Source organism: Lepisosteus oculatus, chromosome 12, assembly GCF_040954835.1.
Source record: "Lepisosteus oculatus isolate fLepOcu1 chromosome 12, fLepOcu1.hap2, whole genome shotgun sequence".
Lineage (NCBI taxonomy): Eukaryota > Metazoa > Chordata > Actinopteri > Semionotiformes > Lepisosteidae > Lepisosteus > Lepisosteus oculatus.
In genome coordinates this window covers 19,427,691-19,445,277 of record NC_090707.1, presented here as the reverse complement: position 1 = coordinate 19,445,277, position 17,587 = coordinate 19,427,691, and the positions used below count along the sequence as shown (strand labels likewise).

The following is a 17,587-nucleotide window of genomic DNA, read 5'->3' as shown; positions in this document are numbered from 1 at the left end:
TGAAATATCACCAGTGCAAAATGTAAGAATTTCAAAATAAAATTTCCATTTAATGAGATTCAGTTTAAAAAATAGCATACCTGTAATTTTAACGCCTTCCTTGCTTTCAACAGGTACTCCTATACCATATTCATTTTCTCCAGAGACCCTGAAGTAGTAGATAGCTCCCTCTTGGAGGTCAGGTATTTTGTAGGTTAAACGGTGGCAGTTATTTGTAACACAGACCCATGCCTTTTTGCTAGCCTCACGTTTTTCAACGTGATAGTTCTTCACAGGAGCACCACCTTCATTTTCTGGTACATCCCATGATATCAGTGCAGACTCTTTTGTGACTTCCTTTACCACAATATTTGAAGGAGGGCCAGGAGAATCAAGGACTTTGACAACCAGTGTCAAAGTAGCAGTTCCAACAATATTCAGTAATGTTACAGTGTATTTCCCAGAATCATTTCTTGTTGCTTTCTCCACTGTTATAGATGTGCAGGAATCAGTTGTATCAATACTTGCCCTTAATCTCAGATCTACATCTTCTTTATTCCACATCACAGTAGGTACTGGTTTGCCTTTATAAGGTACGGTAAGAGTAAATGAGCTGCCAGCCTTGACAATTAAAGTCTTGCGCATTTCATTGTCAATATCAAATACTGGCTCTTCTTCTCTTTCTTTTGCAAGCTGAGGCTCTGAAGCTGGGCTTGGGTCACTGGCACCAACTTTATTGATTGATCTAACAGCAAATACATATTCAGCACCGGGTGTAAGTCCAACTACAGTAAACTCTGTACTTCTTGTGTTTTGAACAGCTACCAACCATTCTTCATCATCAGTTTTCTTATATTCAACACTGTATCCAGTGACTGGAGATCCACCATCAAACAGTGGTTTGGACCAGGCAACAGTAATAGTGGTCTTTGTGGAATCAATAACTTTAGGTTTAACTGGGGCGGAAGGCAGGAAAAGTGGGTCTTCTGCTTTCGTTAATGGACTCGGTTCACTTGGAGGACTCAAACCAGCAGCATTTTCTGCATAAACACGGTACTCATACTCACAACCTTCACGAAGATTGGATGCTTTAACTCTGAGATCATACACTGGTTTCTTATTCACACGAACCCATCTTAGACCTGTTTTTTCACGTCTTTCTATTACATAACCAGAAATTTCATTGCCACCATCACTTTCAGGTCTTGCCCAGCAAATTGTCATAGCTTCACTTGTAATACTGCTGATTTCTACATTGGTAGGTGCACTTGGAACAGTATATGGATCCAAAGCTTTAACAGGATCACTCTCAAGAGGTTCACCAACTCCATATTTGTTCACAGCCAGAACTCTGAAAATGTATTCATTGCCTTTCAGCAATTTAGTAACTTTGCAAGTTGTTGCTTTCATGTCACCATCCACTAGTGTCCAGGCTAGTCTACTTGTTTCACGTTTTTCTACAATGTAATGGGAAATTTCTGCCCCGCCATTCTCCTGAGGTGATCCCCAGGATATTGTACATTTCTCTGCTGTAACACCAGCTACTGTTAGTGGTCCAGCTGATGGTCCTGGTCTGTCAAGTACCTTGCAATTCACTGCCATTGATCTTGTTCCTGCAACATTTTGCAAAGTCAGGACATACTGTCCAGAGTCTCTTCTGATACAGTCTTTCACAACTATTGCAGTGCTGGTGTCTGTAGAGGAGATTTCAACTCTGGCTTGTACATCAATCTCCTTGCCATCTTTTGTCCATGAAACTATAGGCAGAGGACGTCCAGCAATATCTGCATTAATTTTCAAGATTTCTCCAGCCTTTACTACTACTGTGTCTCTGAACTTGACATCCATCATGATACGAGGTGGATCAACATCATCCTTCACAGTAATTGGACCAGTACATTCAGATGGTTCACTGAATAACCCAGCTGCATTCTTTGCAATAACATGGAAATCATAACGCTGATCTTCTGTAAGGCCAGTAACATCAAAATAGTTTTCCTGAATGTTTGTGAAATTACATTTCAGCCAACGTCCATCTGGTAGTTCTCTGCGTTCAATTATATAGCCAGTAACTTTAGCACCACCATCATATTCTGGCTTAGTCCAAGACAGAGATACAGATGTTCTTGTGATGTTAGTAACTGTAAGGTGACCTGGAGGATCACATGGATCTCTTGCAGCAACAGGTTCACAAGCTTTTCCACACTTTCCAATGCCAGCAATGTTTTCAGCATATACACGATATTCATACATTAAGCCTTCTTCAATACCAGTTACTTTCATCTCAGTGTCAGTTATCAAACCTCTGTTGATCTTTGTCCAAAGAATGCTGCTTCTTTCTTTGCGTTCAAGATGATAACCAAAGACTGTGCTGCCACCATCATTGACTGGTTCATTCCATTGTACTATCATGAAAGCTTTTGTTGCATGGACAACACGAGGTGTTCCTGGAGGACCAGGTGGTTTAAATGGATATTGAGCAACAATTGCTGAGGAATCTGTGTAATGGCTCTTTCCATAGCGGTTTTCAGCATAAATACGGAACTGGTATTCAGATCCTTGTGTCAAGCGGGAAACTTTAATTGATGTTCTGGCAACAGTTGCAGAAACAATTTGCCATGTTGTTGTGGTAGTATCCCTCTTTTCAACAATGTAGTTATTGATGTGGCATCCACCATCATATGTTGGTGGGTCCCAGGATATTGTTATACTGTCAGCACTAACCTCATCTACTCGGATGGGGCCAGGTGCTCCAGGCTTGTCAAGTACAATAATTGAAATCTCTGCTGTTTTTGAACCAGCTGTGTTAGACACTGTAATTGCATAATTTCCAAAATCATCTTTGGTGGCTTCTTTGATGACCATAAGAGTTGATGTCTTGGATGTCTGAACATTTACTCTGGTTGTCTGCTTTAAAGGCTGACCATCTTTAAACCATGAAACAGTAGGTAGAGGTCTGCCTCTGAAAGGAATATCAATCTTGAGGTCATCTCCAGCCTTCACACTGAAAGTATTGAAAAGTAGCTCCAAGCTGGGTTCTATTTGAATATCTTTAGCTATTACAGGCACTCCCAGTTGTTTTGGATCACTCTTGCCTTTCTCATTCACAGCAATGACTCTAAAGGAATATTCTTCACCTGTTGTGAGACCAGATATAGTTGCCTCCAACGCTTTCACTTGAGTGCACGTGGTCCATTTCTCACTGCCTTTAGTTTGCATTTCAACCACATAGCTTGAAATTTTGCTACCACCGTCATGTTCTGGTTTCTCCCAAGAAATGGTTGCACTGTTTCGAGTTACATCTACAAGTGTAACTTTTCCAGGTGGCAAAGGTGCTTCAGAAACTTTAATTGGATCAGTAGTCTCTGCTGATAGCCCAACACCATGTTCATTAACAGCCAGGACACGGAAATAGTAACTACCTCCCTCCTGGAGCTGATCAACCTTGAATGTATTCTTTGTACAATTGTTTGTTACAGTGGTGTATGCTTTTCTTGTTGTCTCACGTTTTTCAACAATATAGTTAGTGATCTTTGCTCCTCCATCAATAAGTGGTGGCTCCCATGACAGTACAACTGAATCTTTCTTTATATCTTTGATTCTGAAATTAACAGGTGAGCTTGGTGAATCAAGTACTCTCACATTGACAAAGGCTGATTTTGTTCCGCTGTTATTTTCAAGATTCAATACATATTTACCACTGTCAAATCTGTTTACATTGTCAATGACAAGCATAGTGTAGGAACTTGTGACTTCAATCTGTGCACGTTCAGTGAGAGTGCCTTCTGCCATTGTCCACTTTACTTCAGGTTCAGGTCTACCTCTGATTGTGACAAACAAGCGAAGTGTTCCACTAGCACGTACAGATACTACTTTCCTAAGGTCTGCATCCAGTTCAATTTCAGGTGGCTCAACCTTTTCAGCTGCAACTACAGATCCAGCGATTGCAGCAGCTTCCCCAACTCCTTCAATGTTGATAGCACAAATGCGGAAATTGTATTCAGCATTTTCTTTTAGTTTTGTTACAGTAAAGTGTGTTGCTTGTACACCAGTTGGAGGTGTGCATGTAGTCCATTCCTCAGCTGAAGCCTCTTTCATTTCTACAATGTATGCCTTTATTTGGGCACCACCATCATAAATAGGCTTGCTCCATGCAAGAGACACAGAACTACTAGAAGTATCAGACACTTTAGGATTGTTTGGTGGGCCTGGTGGGTATGTTGCATCACATGCTCTGTAGAACACAGATGGTTCACTTGGTTCCCCTACACCAGCAGCATTTTCAGCAGAAACACGGAACTCATAGAAGTGTCCTTCGGTGAGTCCAGTTACTCTAAAACGTAGATCACTCAATCTCTTTTTGTTACATTTTGTCCATCTTACTCCATCTTTGTCACGTTTTTCAAGGACGTAGCCTTCAATTTCAGCTCCACCATTATCCTCTGGCCTGTTCCATGTTGCAACCATAGAATCCTTAGTGATAGCAGTGACCTCAGGCACTGATGGTGGGCCTGGTGGCTTGAATGGATTGCGTGCTAGAACTGGTTCAGATTCAAGTGGCTCACCAATGCCATATTTATTTACTGCCATAATTCTGAATATATACTCATTGCCACTTAGAAGTTTGGTTACTTTGTAACTGATTGCCTGAACATTAGAGTCAACAACTGTCCAAGACAGCCTGCTGGTTTCTCTCTTCTCAATAATGTAATGAGAAATGCTGGCACCACCATCTTGTGAAGGAGGGCTCCAGGACAGGTAGCATTTCTCTGCAGTAACACCTGACACTCTTAATGGGCCGTCAGGTGGACCAGGTCTGTCTAAAACCTTTACTGTGATTGGTATTGTTTTTGTACCACCAACATTACTAAGAGTGAGAACATACTGTCCTCCATCTACTCTAATGCAGTCCTTTACTATAAGAGTTGTCCGTTGTAATGTAGTTTTGACTTCCATTCGTGCAGTAGCTTTGTCAATTTCTTTTCCATCCTTTAACCATACAACATCAGGCACTGGTTTGCCGTAGATATCAGCTTCAAGAGAAAAGGTTTCACCTGCATTCACAACAATTACATCTTTGTATTTTGGATCCATTGAAGCTCTTGGGGTTTCAATTTCATCTCTAGCAGTAATTGGTCCAGTGCTTTCAGAAGGTTCACTGAAAATACCAGCTGCATTTCTTGCAATTACTCTAAATTCATATCTTTGGTCTTCAGTTAAGCCTGTGACTGTAAATTCAGTCTCAATTACATTTGTAAAGCTTGCTTTCATCCAGCGACCTTCAGGCAACTCTTTCTTTTCTACAATATATCCAGTAACTTTGCTGCCACCATCATACTGTGGCTTTGTCCACTGAAGTGTGACATGGTTTCTGGTAATAACAATGGGCTCAGGACAACCAGGTGGATCACATGGATCACGAGCTACAAAGCACTCTGAAACCTTGCTTGATTTACCAATGCCAACAACATTTTCGGCATAGACTCTATATTCATATTCAATGCCTTCTTCGAGGTTGTTTGTCTTGAAGCGAGTGTCTTGAATAAGAGTCTTATTAAGCTTAGTCCACAGGATACTGTTCCGTTCTTTGCGTTCCAAATGGTAACCGATGACTTGACTGCCACCATCATTGACTGGTTCATGCCATTCAATAACCATGTGGTCCTTTGACACAGATGTAACAAATGGTGTACCAGGTGGTCCAGGTTCTTTATATGGGTACTGTACAAGAATGGATGGTGAATCCAAAGAAGAACTCTTTCCATATCTGTTTTCAGCAAATATTCTAAACTGGTATTCTGAACCAGTTTTAAGTTTGCTTATTTTAATTGTTGTCCTTGCTATTGTTGCTGATACAATTTGCCAGGTTGTGGTGGTTGTGTCTCGTTTTTCAACTATATAATTATTTATTTGACAACCACCTGTATATTGTGGAGGATCCCAGGAAAGTGTAACAAAGTTAGAGCTGACTTCATCGATCCTTACAGGGCCAACAGGTGGACCGGGTTTATCAAGTATGATAATTCCAATTTCTTCTGTAGTTGTACCAGCATTGTTAGTTGCTGTGACTGTATACTTGCCAAAATCATCTTTAATGCTTTCTTTAATATGAAGAATAGTTGAGGTTGGTGTGGTCTCAACATTAACTCTGGTTGTCTGTTTAAGTGTCTGTCCATCTTTTGTCCAAGCAATTTTGGGTCTCGGGCGTCCAATTACAGGTATTTCTACCTTAAGATCTTCTCCTGCTTGGACACTGTAAGTGTTGAACATAAGTTTGAAACTGGGTTCAATTGTGAGGTCTTTGGCGATAACTGGTGCAGCCAATGGTCTTGGATCACTCTTTCCTTTCTCATTGTATGCAATTATACGGAAGAGGTATTCTTGTCCAGAGCTTAGTCCAGAAACAACACCCTCACATGTTTTTGTCTGAGTTGCTACAACCCATTTGTCAGACCCTTTAGGCTGCATTTCGATTGCATAACCTATAATTCTGCTGCCTCCATCATGATCTGGTTTTTCCCATGAAAGAGAGACGGTGGTTTGGGTGACATCAGTAAGAGTGACCTTTCCTGGCGGCAAAGGTGGCTCTGACGCCTTTACTGCATCTATTGTTTCAATAGGTAGACCAATTCCAAATTCGTTCTCAGCCATTACTCTAAAGTAATAAATTGCTCCCTCTGTGAGATTTTCCACTTTGAAGCTTGTTTTGGTGCACTTTGTAGAAACATTTGCATAAGCTTTTCTAGTTGATTCACGCTTATCAATCACATAGTTCTTGATCTTTGCACCTCCATCAATTAAAGGTGGTTCCCATACTAAAGTGACTGCATCTTTCTTGATATCTTTCACTTTAAGATTTTGAGGTGTTCCTGGGGTATCCAATACTTTGACGGAGACAAATGCAGACTTGGCACCACTGCTATTTTCTAATTTCAGAGTGTATTTTCCAGCATCATTTCTGTCACAGTTGTCAATGGAAAGTTGGGTATAGTTAATGCCTTTTTCAATCTGAGTCTTCTCAGGTAAGTCTCCTTCATCTTTAGACCAAATGATCTCTGGAGCTGGTCTTCCTTTGAATGGTATATGGATTTTCACAGAGCCTCCAGCACGCACCACTAGTCCTTTCCTCAATTCTGCATCAAGGTCAAGTTCAGGAGCCTCCAGCTTATCTTCAGGTTTGACTGTTCCTGGTACAGAAGCCGGCTCACCTACACCTAATTTATTGATGGCACATATTTGGATCTTATATTCTTGATGCTCCACAAGTTTGATGATTTCAAAGCGGTTCACACGCAAACCAGTAGGTGGTGTGCACATGGTCCATTCTTCCTCATCAGCTTTGCATATCTCCACAATGTATCCCTGAATTTCACTGCCACCATCATAAATTGGCTTACCCCATGCAAGTGAAATAGAGCTTCTTGTGGTATCAACAACATGTACATTGGTTGGTGGTCCAGGTTTGAATATAGGATCACAAGCCTTGTAGTATGCCGTAGGCTGACTTGGTTCTCCCACTCCGGCTGCATTTTCCGCAGATAATCTGAATTCATATTCATGATCTTCTGTGAGACCTGTTACTCTAAAGCGCAAGTCTGTAATTCGGCGCTTATTGCATTTTGTCCATCTGATGCCAGTCCTATCTCTCTTCTCTACAATATAACCAACAATTTCACTGCCACCATCTGAGTCTGGCCTGGTCCAGCACACTGTCATAGAGTCCTTTGCAATGTTGGTTACTTCCAAACCTTTTGGTGGTCCTGCTGGGATGAATGGATTTTTCATTAAAACTGGTGCAGACTCCAGTGGTTCACCAACTCCAAATTTGTTAACAGCCATTACCCGGAATATATATTCATTCCCTTCCAGAAGTTTGGTCACCTTGTGCATGGTAGCTACAGCATCAGTAGCCACTACAGTCCAAGCTAGGCGGCTGGTTTCTCTCTTCTCAATGATGTAATGTGAAATGCTGCTGCCTCCATCATGTTGTGGAGGAAGCCATGACAGTGTGCATTTGTCAGCAGTGACACCACTCACATGAATAGGCCCTTCAGATGGCCCTGGTCTGTCCAGCACTTTAACTTGAATAGGCACAGTTTTGGTGCCAGCAACATTAGTTAACTGAAGATTATATTGGCCACCATCAATTCTAATTGCATCTTTAACAACAAGCGTTGTTCTGAAGTCAGTGCTCTTGATCTCACACCTTGCTGAAAGTTCAACTTCTTTATCACCCTTGAACCATTGGATTGTTGGTATTGGCTTTCCGTAGACATCTGCATCAAGTTTGAATGTATCTCCAGCATTTACAACAATTGCCTCTTTGTATTTTGGATCCATTGAGACTCTTGGTGGTTCAACTTCATCCTTTGCAGTTATAGGTCCAGTACTATCAGATGGTTTGCTTATAGTTCCAGCTGCATTCTTAGCAATAACTCTGAAGTCATACTTAGAATCTTCAGTAAGGCCAGAAACAGTAAACTGTGTTTCAATGACATTAGTGAAGCTAGCTTTCATCCAGCGACCATCAGGAAGGTCTCGTTTCTCAACAATATAACCAGTTATTACACTGCCACCATCATATTCTGGTTTTGTCCATTGAAGAGTGATTGAATGCCTGCTCACAATTATTGCTTCAGGGGTTCCTGGTGGATCACATGGGTCACGTGCCACATAGCATTCAGAAACCTTGCTACTTTTGCCTATACCAACTATGTTTTCAGCATAGACTCTAAATTCATATTCAATGCCTTCTTCTAAAGGACTGGTTTTAAAGCGTGTGTCTTGAATTAGTGTTTTATTAATCTTTGTCCAGAGAATACTGTTTCTTTCTTTTCTTTCAAGATGGTAACCAATAATTTTGCTTCCTCCATCTGCAATCGGTTCATGCCACTGCACAACCATATGATCCCTTGATACTGATGTAACAAATGGTGTACCTGGTGGACCTGGTTCCTTGTAAGGATATTGGGCAATCATAGCTTCAGAATCTAATGCAAAGCTCTTTCCATATCTGTTTTCAGCAATGATTCTAAACTGATATTCTGCACCAGTTTTAAGCTTGGTAACCTTCAGTGTAGTTCTTGCTACAGTGGCAGAAACAGTTTCCCAAGTTGTTGTAGTTGTGTCTCTCTTTTGAATAATGTAGTTTGAAATTTGACAGCCACCAGTGTATTTTGGTGGATCCCAAGAAATAGTGATACTTTCGGCGCTAACTTCATCAAATCTCACAGGGCCGCTTGGTGGACCAGGCTTATCAAGGGTGATAATTTCAATAGATGCAATCTTCTGTCCAACAACATTAGACACAGTAATTCCATATATTCCTCCATCATCTCGGGTACTTTCCTTAATATTGAGAGTTGTGTGGTGTGCAGTATCAACAACATTAACCCTCGTTGTCTGTTTAAGTGGTTGGCCATCTTTAGTCCAGGAAATTGTTGGTTTGGGTCGACCACCAATAGGGATTTCTATTTTTAGGTCCTGACCCACCTGCACACTGTAGTTGCTGAATGCTGGTCTTACATCAGGCTCTATAACAAGGTCTTTAGCAACAACTGGAACAGCAAGTGATCTTGGGTCACTCTTCCCTTTCTCATTCACAGCTATGACTCTAAACATATATTCTTCTCCTTGAACTAAGTTAGTTACAACAGTTTCAAGAGTTTTAACATGTGCACATGGAGACCACTTCTCACTACCCTTGGCTTGCATTTCCACCACATATTGGATGATTCTGCTTCCACCATCATGTTCAGGCTTTTCCCAGCTAAGAGAAACACTGTTGCGTGTTACATCAACAACAGTTATTTTACCTGGTGGTTGTGGTACTTCTGATACTTTAACAGGATCAACAGTTTCTGCGGGTAAACCGATGCCATGATCATTTTCAGCTAAGACTCTAAAGTAATAGTTACAGCCTTCCTGAAGTTGGTCAACCTTCCATGACATCTTGTGGCAGTTGGTCACAACAGCTGAATAGGCCTTTCTTGTGCTCTCACGTTTTTCCACAATATAGTTTTTGATCTTTGCACCCCCATCCAAAGTAGGTGGCTCCCAAGTAAGAGTTACAGATTCCTTGGTAATCTCTTTTATTTTAAGGTTTAGTGGTGCACTTGGTGTGTCAAGCACTTTAACACTGATGAAAGCAGACTTTGTCCCACTGACATTTTCAGCTGTCAAGGTGTACTTTCCACTGTCAAATCTGTTCACATTATCTATCACAAGTGAGGTGTAACTACTTGTAACCTCAATTTGAGCTGTTTCCCTAATTTCACCATCAGCTTTTCCCCATTTCACTTCAGGAGCAGGTCGCCCTCTGATTGGGATGAACAATCTAAGGGACCCTCCAGCTCTAACAGTGACCACCTTTCTGTGTTCTGGATCAAGATCAAGATCTGGTGCTTCTAACTTGTCTTCCACAAGTACAGCTCCAGCAACATCTGCATGTTCTCCAACACCAGCCTTGTTGATAGCGCAGACTCTAAACTTGTACTCATGTTTCTCTTGTAACTTCTCAACTTCAAACCATGACTGTTTGATGCCAGTTGCTGGAGTACACATCGTCCACTCATCAGAAGTTGCTTCACATTTCTCAACAATATATCCTTGAATCTCACAGCCACCATCATAGATTGGTTTACTCCATGAAAGGAAAACAGATGACCTGGATATGTCAGTTACCTTAGGGTTATTTGGTGGTCCTGGTTTGAAAATAGGATCACATGCCTTGTAGTAAATTGAAGGGGAGCTTGGTTGTCCAACCCCTGCGGCATTCTCAGCTGAGACTCTGAATTCATAGCTGCGGTTTTCAAGAAGTCCCGTCACTCTGAAGCGCAATTCATTGACCACACGTTTATTGCATCTGGTCCATCTAACACCCTCTTTATCTCGTTTTTCAACAATATACCCGATAATTTCACTACCACCATCTGAAGGTGGTCTTTCCCATACGACAACCATGGAGTCCTTTGTAATTGTTGTAACTTCAACAGCAGTTGGTGGATCAGGGACAACAAAAGGATTTTTAATTACCACTGGCTCAGACTCAAGAGATTCTCCAACTCCATATTTGTTCACACCCATCACACGGAAAATATATTCATTTCCTTCCAGAAGTTTTGTGATTTTCAGATTAAGAGCTAGTACTTTGGAATCAACTACAGTCCAGACTAATCTGCTTGTCTCTCTTCTCTCAACAATGTAGTGGGATATATCACTGCCACCATCATGCTGTGGTGGTTTCCATGAGATGGAACATTTCTCACTTGTAATTCCATAAACAGAAATAGGACCTTCAGGTGGGCCAGGTCTATCTAAAACTTTGACATTAACAGCGACTGATCTTTCTCCACCAACATTCTTCAGCAACAGAGTGTATTGGCCTCCATCAACACGAATAGCTTCCTTAACACTCAGAAATGTGTTAAAGTCTGTGCTTTTTATTTCAAGTCGTGCTGTGTTTGCTAATTCTTGATCTCCTTTGAGCCAAAGGATTGTAGGTATTGGTTTTCCATGGACATCAGCATCAATCTTGAAGGAATCTCCAGCATTAACTATGATTGTTTCTCTATATTTGGGATCCATGCTAATGCGAGGTGGATCTACTTCATCTCTGGCAGTTACAGGTCCTGTGCTTTCAGAAGGCTCACTGAAGACACCTGCTGCATTCCTAGCAATTACATGGAACTCATACCTCTGGTCTTCAGTTAAACCAGTCACAACAAACTCAGTCTCAATGACATTGGTGAAGCTAGCTTTCATCCAGCGACCATCAGGCAACTCCTTCTTCTCAACAATATAGCCAGTGATCTTGCTGCCACCATCATACTCTGGTTTTGTCCACTGTAGTGTCACAGAATTTCTGGTTACAATCACAGCTTCAGGACGACCTGGTGGGTCACATGGATCTCTTGCAACATAGCATTCTGATACTTTGCTTGCTTTTCCAATGCCTACAATGTTTTCGGCATAAACTCTGTATTCATATTCAATTCCTTCTTCAAGACCAGTGGTCTTAAATCTGGTGTCCTGAATGATTGTTTTGTTCAACTTAACCCAAAGAATGCTATTTCTTTCCTTGCGCTCAAGGTGATAACCCAGTATTCTGCTGCCACCATCATTTACTGGTTCATTCCACATGACGACCATGCTATCTTTTGTAGCTCCATGTACAAATGGTGTGCCTGGAGGACCAGGGAGTTTAAATGGATATTGAGCTACCACAGACTCTGAAACAAGAAGAGGGCTCTTGCCATATCTATTTTCAGCTGCGATTCTGAACTGATATTCACAACCAGTCTTCAAACGGCTTGCTTTTATGGTTGTCCTGGCAACTGTGGCAGATACAATCTGCCATTCTGTAGTAGAAGTGTCTCTCTTTTCAACAATATAATTGTTAATAGTGCATCCACCATCATATTCTGGGGGCTGCCATGAAAGAGTTAAGCTATCAGCAGTGACTTCTTCTATTTTTACTGGGCCTGTTGGTGGGCCAGGTTTATCTAGAACAACAATGCCAATAGTTGCTGTTGCTTCACCAGCAGTGTTTGCAAGTTTTACAGCATACTGTCCAACATCATCTCTGCAAGCTTCTTTAATTACAAGATATGAATGGTTTTCTGTGCTTTCTGCATTTACTCTTGTAGTTTGTTTGAGAGGAAGATTATCTTTGTGCCATGTAACTGCTGCTTTAGGACGTGCAACAAAAGGTACATCAACCTTCAAGTCATCTCCTGCCAGAACACTGAATGTGGTGAACAACAGCTTGAACACTGGAGCAATAACAAGGTCTTTTGCAACTACAGGCACACCAAGCTGTCGGGGATCACTAGTTCCCTTCTCATTTCGAGCCGATACACTGAACGTATATTCTTCACCTTGTGTCAGTCCTGTTATGACTGCTTCAGTGACTTTTACTGTGGCACAGGTGGTCCATTTTTCACTGCCTTTGGTTTGCATCTCTACAATATATGCCACAATTCTGCTGCCTCCATCATGATCTGGTTTCTCCCATGACAAGGTTACACTATTTCGGGTGACATCTTGAAGGGTGATTTTACCTGGAGGAAGTGGTCTTTCAGATACTTTGACTGACTCTGAAGTCTCCACAGGAAGACCTACTCCATATTCATTTTCAGCGAGAACTCTAAAGTAATAGTTACATCCCTCCTGCAACTGCTCAACTTTCCAGCTTGTTTTGTGGCAGTTCGCCACAACAGTTGAATAAGCTTTTCTTGTTGATTCACGTTTTTCTACAATGTAGTTCTTAATCTTGGAACCACCATCAATAAGTGGAGGATTCCAAGTGAGTGAGACAGACTCCTTAGTAATTTCCTTAATCTTGAGGTCTTGTGGAGCTCCAGGTGTATCCAGGACTCTAACGTTTACAAAAGCAGTCTTGCTTCCTGAGCTGTTTTCAACTGTCAGCATATACTTGCCACTGTCAAATCTATTAACATTTTCAATTATAACTGAAGTGTAGGATGATGTATTCTCAATTGTTGCTCTGTCAAGAGGTTCCCCATTTTCTCTTGTCCATTTCACTTCTGGTGCAGGTCTACCCTTAATAGGTACAAAAAGGCGCAATGTGCAACAAGCTCTGATATTGACAGCTTTGCGAAGATCTGCATCAAGTTCAATTTCTGGAGGAATCTGTCTGTCCTCAGCCTTTGGTTGACCAGGAACAAGAGCAGGTTCTCCAACTCCTTCGGAGTTAACAGCAGAAATATGTATTTTGTATTCCTGGTTTTCCTTTAGATTTGTTATTGTAAAGGATGTGGCTTTTAGTGCATCTTTAGGTGTTACAATTGTCCATTCATCTTCTTCAGGTAGGCAAGTTTCAACAATATATCCTGTGATCTCAGAACCACCATCATATATCGGTTTGTTCCATGCAATTGTAATCGATGACTTGCTTGTATCTAAAACTCTTGGGTTGCCTGGAGGTCCAGGTTTGAATATTGTGTCAGAAGCCTTGTAGAAAGGACTAGCTGGGCTGGGTGAACTCAAACCTGCAATATTTTCAGCAAAAACTCTATACTCATATTCATGTCCTTCTGTTAGACCAGATACTTTGTATCTTAAGTCAGTAACTGTCCTCTTGTTACATTTTACCCAACGCAGACCAGTCTTATCTCTTCTTTCTACAATGTAGTTAGTAATTTCACTTCCACCATTTGACTCTGGATGTCCCCAGCAGACAACCATTGAATCTTTAGTTATGGCAGTTACCTCAGGCATTTGTGGTGGGTCAGGAGGCACATATGGGTTTGCTGCAACAGTTGGTTCAGATTCAAGGGACTCTCCAACTCCATATTTGTTGACAGCCATAACTCTGAAGATATATTCATTTCCTTTGAGCAACTTAGTCACCTTGATTCGATTGACCTGTAAATCTGTTGCTACATTTGTCCATGCAAGTCTGCTTGTTTCACGTTTTTCAATAACATAATAGTCAATCTTTGCACCTCCATCATCTTTAGGGGGCAGCCATGATAATACACATTTCTCAGCAGTGACATCTGTAACTTCTAAGGGTCCTTCAGGTGGACCTGGTCTATCAAGAACTTTAACATTAAACACATGCTTGGCAAAGCCACCAGGGTTGCTAGCTGTCAAAGTGAACGCACCCCCATCCCTTCTAATGGAATCTTTGTTGATCAAAACTGTTGAAAAGTCTGTCGTTCTGATTTCAAGTTTTGCAGTCTCTTCAAGTTCCTTTCCTTCTTTAGTCCAAACCATTGATGGTAGTGGGCGGCCAGCAACATCTGCTTCAAGCCTGAAGACTTCTCCTGCTTTCAATAGTATAACATCTTTAAATCTTGCATCAACCATGATTCTTGGTTCTTCAATATCATCTCTGCAGGTTACACTATCTGATGGTTCAGATGGTTTACTCACAGCTCCAGCTGAATTTCTGGCAAATACACGGAACTCATAAGCAGCATCTTCAGTGAGACCACTCACAGTGAAACATGTCTCAAGAATGTTGCTGAAATTTGCCTTGAGCCAGCGTCCATTTGGTAAGTCTTTTCTTTCAACTGTGTATCCAGTTATCTTAAAGCCACCATCATACTCAGGCTTTGTCCACTGAAGAGTTACAGCATGTCTAGTAATGTTAATTGGTACCGGCTTGCCAGGTGGATCAACAGGATCAAGAGCAAATATTGGTTCTGAGGACTTGCTTGGTTTACCCACACCAGCCATATTTTCAGCTGCAACTCGGAATTCATATGCTATTCCATCTGTAAGGCCAGTTGACTTGAAAATATTTCCTACTACCAAAGCTTTGCTTATTCTCTGCCATAAAATACTGCTCCTTTCTTTTCTCTCAATGTGGTATCCCAAAATTGTGCTTCCACCATCAGAAACTGGCTCATTCCAGCTAATTGTCATTGTATCCTTGTTGAAAGATATAACTTGTGGAGTACCTGGAGGACCAGGCACCTTAAAAGGATAGGCAGCAACCACATTTTCTGAACTGATTGACGGGCCAACTCCATATCTGTTTTGGGCTTTGACACGGAATTGATACTCAACACCTGTAGTAAGGCGAGCAGCTTTAAATGTTGTACGTATTACTGTTGCAGCTAACTCTACCCAGTTTGTGCCAGTGGTGTCACGCATTTCTACGATGTAGTTGCTAATTGGCACTCCTCCATCATTTTCTGGGGGATCCCAAGATATTGTAATGTAGTCAGATGAAATTTCATCACATTTAATTGGACCTTTAGGAGGCCCAGGAATATCATGGACCTGAACGGTAATAACTTCTGTGACCTCCCCAAGAATATTTTTTCCAGTCAGAGAATATTGTCCACTATCATTTCTTGTGCATTCATTAATATTCAGGATGGTTGAGGTTGCAGTATTTTCAATGTTCACTCTCTGTGTTTGCTTAAAATCCTGATTTCCCTTTTTCCAGGAGACTGATGGTTTTGGGCGGCCCAATATGGGTATTTCAACTTTGATGTTATCACCTGCCTTGGCAATGACCAGCTTTTGGTAGATTCCACGTAAATCAAATTCAGGAAGTGTTGTTTGTTCTTTAATTAGTATAGGTCTGCTTTCTCGAGGATCACTTCTACCAGAATTGTTGACAGCCATGACACGGAAAGTATATTCATCATTTTCATTAAGATTTTTTGCTACATAGTCTAGAGTCTTTACAGTAGCCATATGCATCCACTGCTCTGCACCCTTCTTTTGAGCTTCAATGACATATCCAGTAATTTTACTGCCTCCATCATGTAGTGGTTTTGGCCATGCAAGACTTGCAGAATGTTTAGTAACATTCATGACATTAAGACTTTCAGGAGGAGATGGAGCCTCAGATGCCTTGATTGGTTCAGGTGTTTCAGCTGGTTCACCAATACCAAATTCATTTTCAGCCATTACTCTAAAGTAATATTCTGACCCTTCAGCCAAGTTGGGGATTCTAAGGGAACACTTTTGACAGTTTGTTGTTATAGTGGAGTATGCCTTACGAGTGGACTCACGCTTTTCCACTATATAGTTAGTAACTTTTGAGCCTCCATCAATAAGAGGAAGATCCCACTGAAGTGTGATGCTGTCTTTGGTAATCTCTCTTGGTTTAAGATTTATAGGAGGTCCAGGGGAGTCCAAAACCCTAACATTTACAAATCCACTCTTTTTGCCCGCAGCATTTTCTACGTTCATTACATATTTTCCAGCATCATGCCTGTTGCATTCAGGGATAATCAGAAGAGTGTATGATTCCGTATTATCAATGTGCGCACGACCTTTAAGAGGAACATCTCCTTTCATCCAGGTGACTTCAGGTGTTGGACGACCTTTGATTGGCACAAAAATTCTAATTGATAATCCAGCCTTGACAACAAGAGTCCTTCTAAGCTCAGCTTCAAGCTCAAAGTCAGGTGCTTCTTCTCTTTCCTTTATTTCAACAACTTCTTTGATTTCTGCAGGTTCACCAGCTCCTTCTGCATTCACTGCACTAATTCGGAAATGGTATTTGCCTCCTGGCTGCAGATTGGCAACTACAAATTCAGTAATTCTGAGAGCTGTTCCTGTTGTGTCTTTTATCCAGTCCTCTTCTCCTTCTTTTTTATGCTCTACAATGTATCCTATGATATCCAGTCCACCATCGTAATGAGGTTTACCCCAGTGTAAAGTGGCAGTAGTTTTAGTTGTATCAGTTACTCTTGGATTTGAAGGTGGACCAGGCACATCTGAAAAAATTAAAATATAGGTATTTAAATTGAATTATAAATTACACCTTACAGGGCTCACAAAAGCTCCTGAAATTACGCTGTTTCATCTCCTAACACAATAGAAGTATTTTTGTGATTATATATGAATATTATTACATTCAAGAAAAAATACATATACAGTACATAAAAATTTGAATTAAAGTTCTAAAAAAGTAACCCAAATTGACTAATGTTACATAAAATCTATTGCATATAATACATTTATTTCCAGATCAATTAACATAAATTTGTAATTAAAAATAAAAAGTATGCTTCAGGATATGAATAAAAAATTGTCTTATTACAGATTTTTTTAATTATAGATATTGAAGAAAGATGTGAAGACGGGGGTTTGAATTTAATCTTTTCTGTAGGGG

The 17,587-nt window shown here is 40.9% G+C and overlaps 1 protein-coding gene across 1 annotated transcript in view; it reads right to left on the bottom strand.

Annotated features, from left to right (window-relative positions):
• Positions 1-17,587, bottom strand: part of ttn.2 (titin, tandem duplicate 2) — a 171,351-nt gene that overhangs the window by 28,399 nt on the left and 125,365 nt on the right. Inside the window, exon 210 of the mRNA XM_015358879.2 lies at positions 81-17,189. Coding sequence (XP_015214365.2) covers positions 81-17,189 — 17,109 coding nt within the window. The remainder of the gene's footprint in view (positions 1-80; positions 17,190-17,587) is intronic.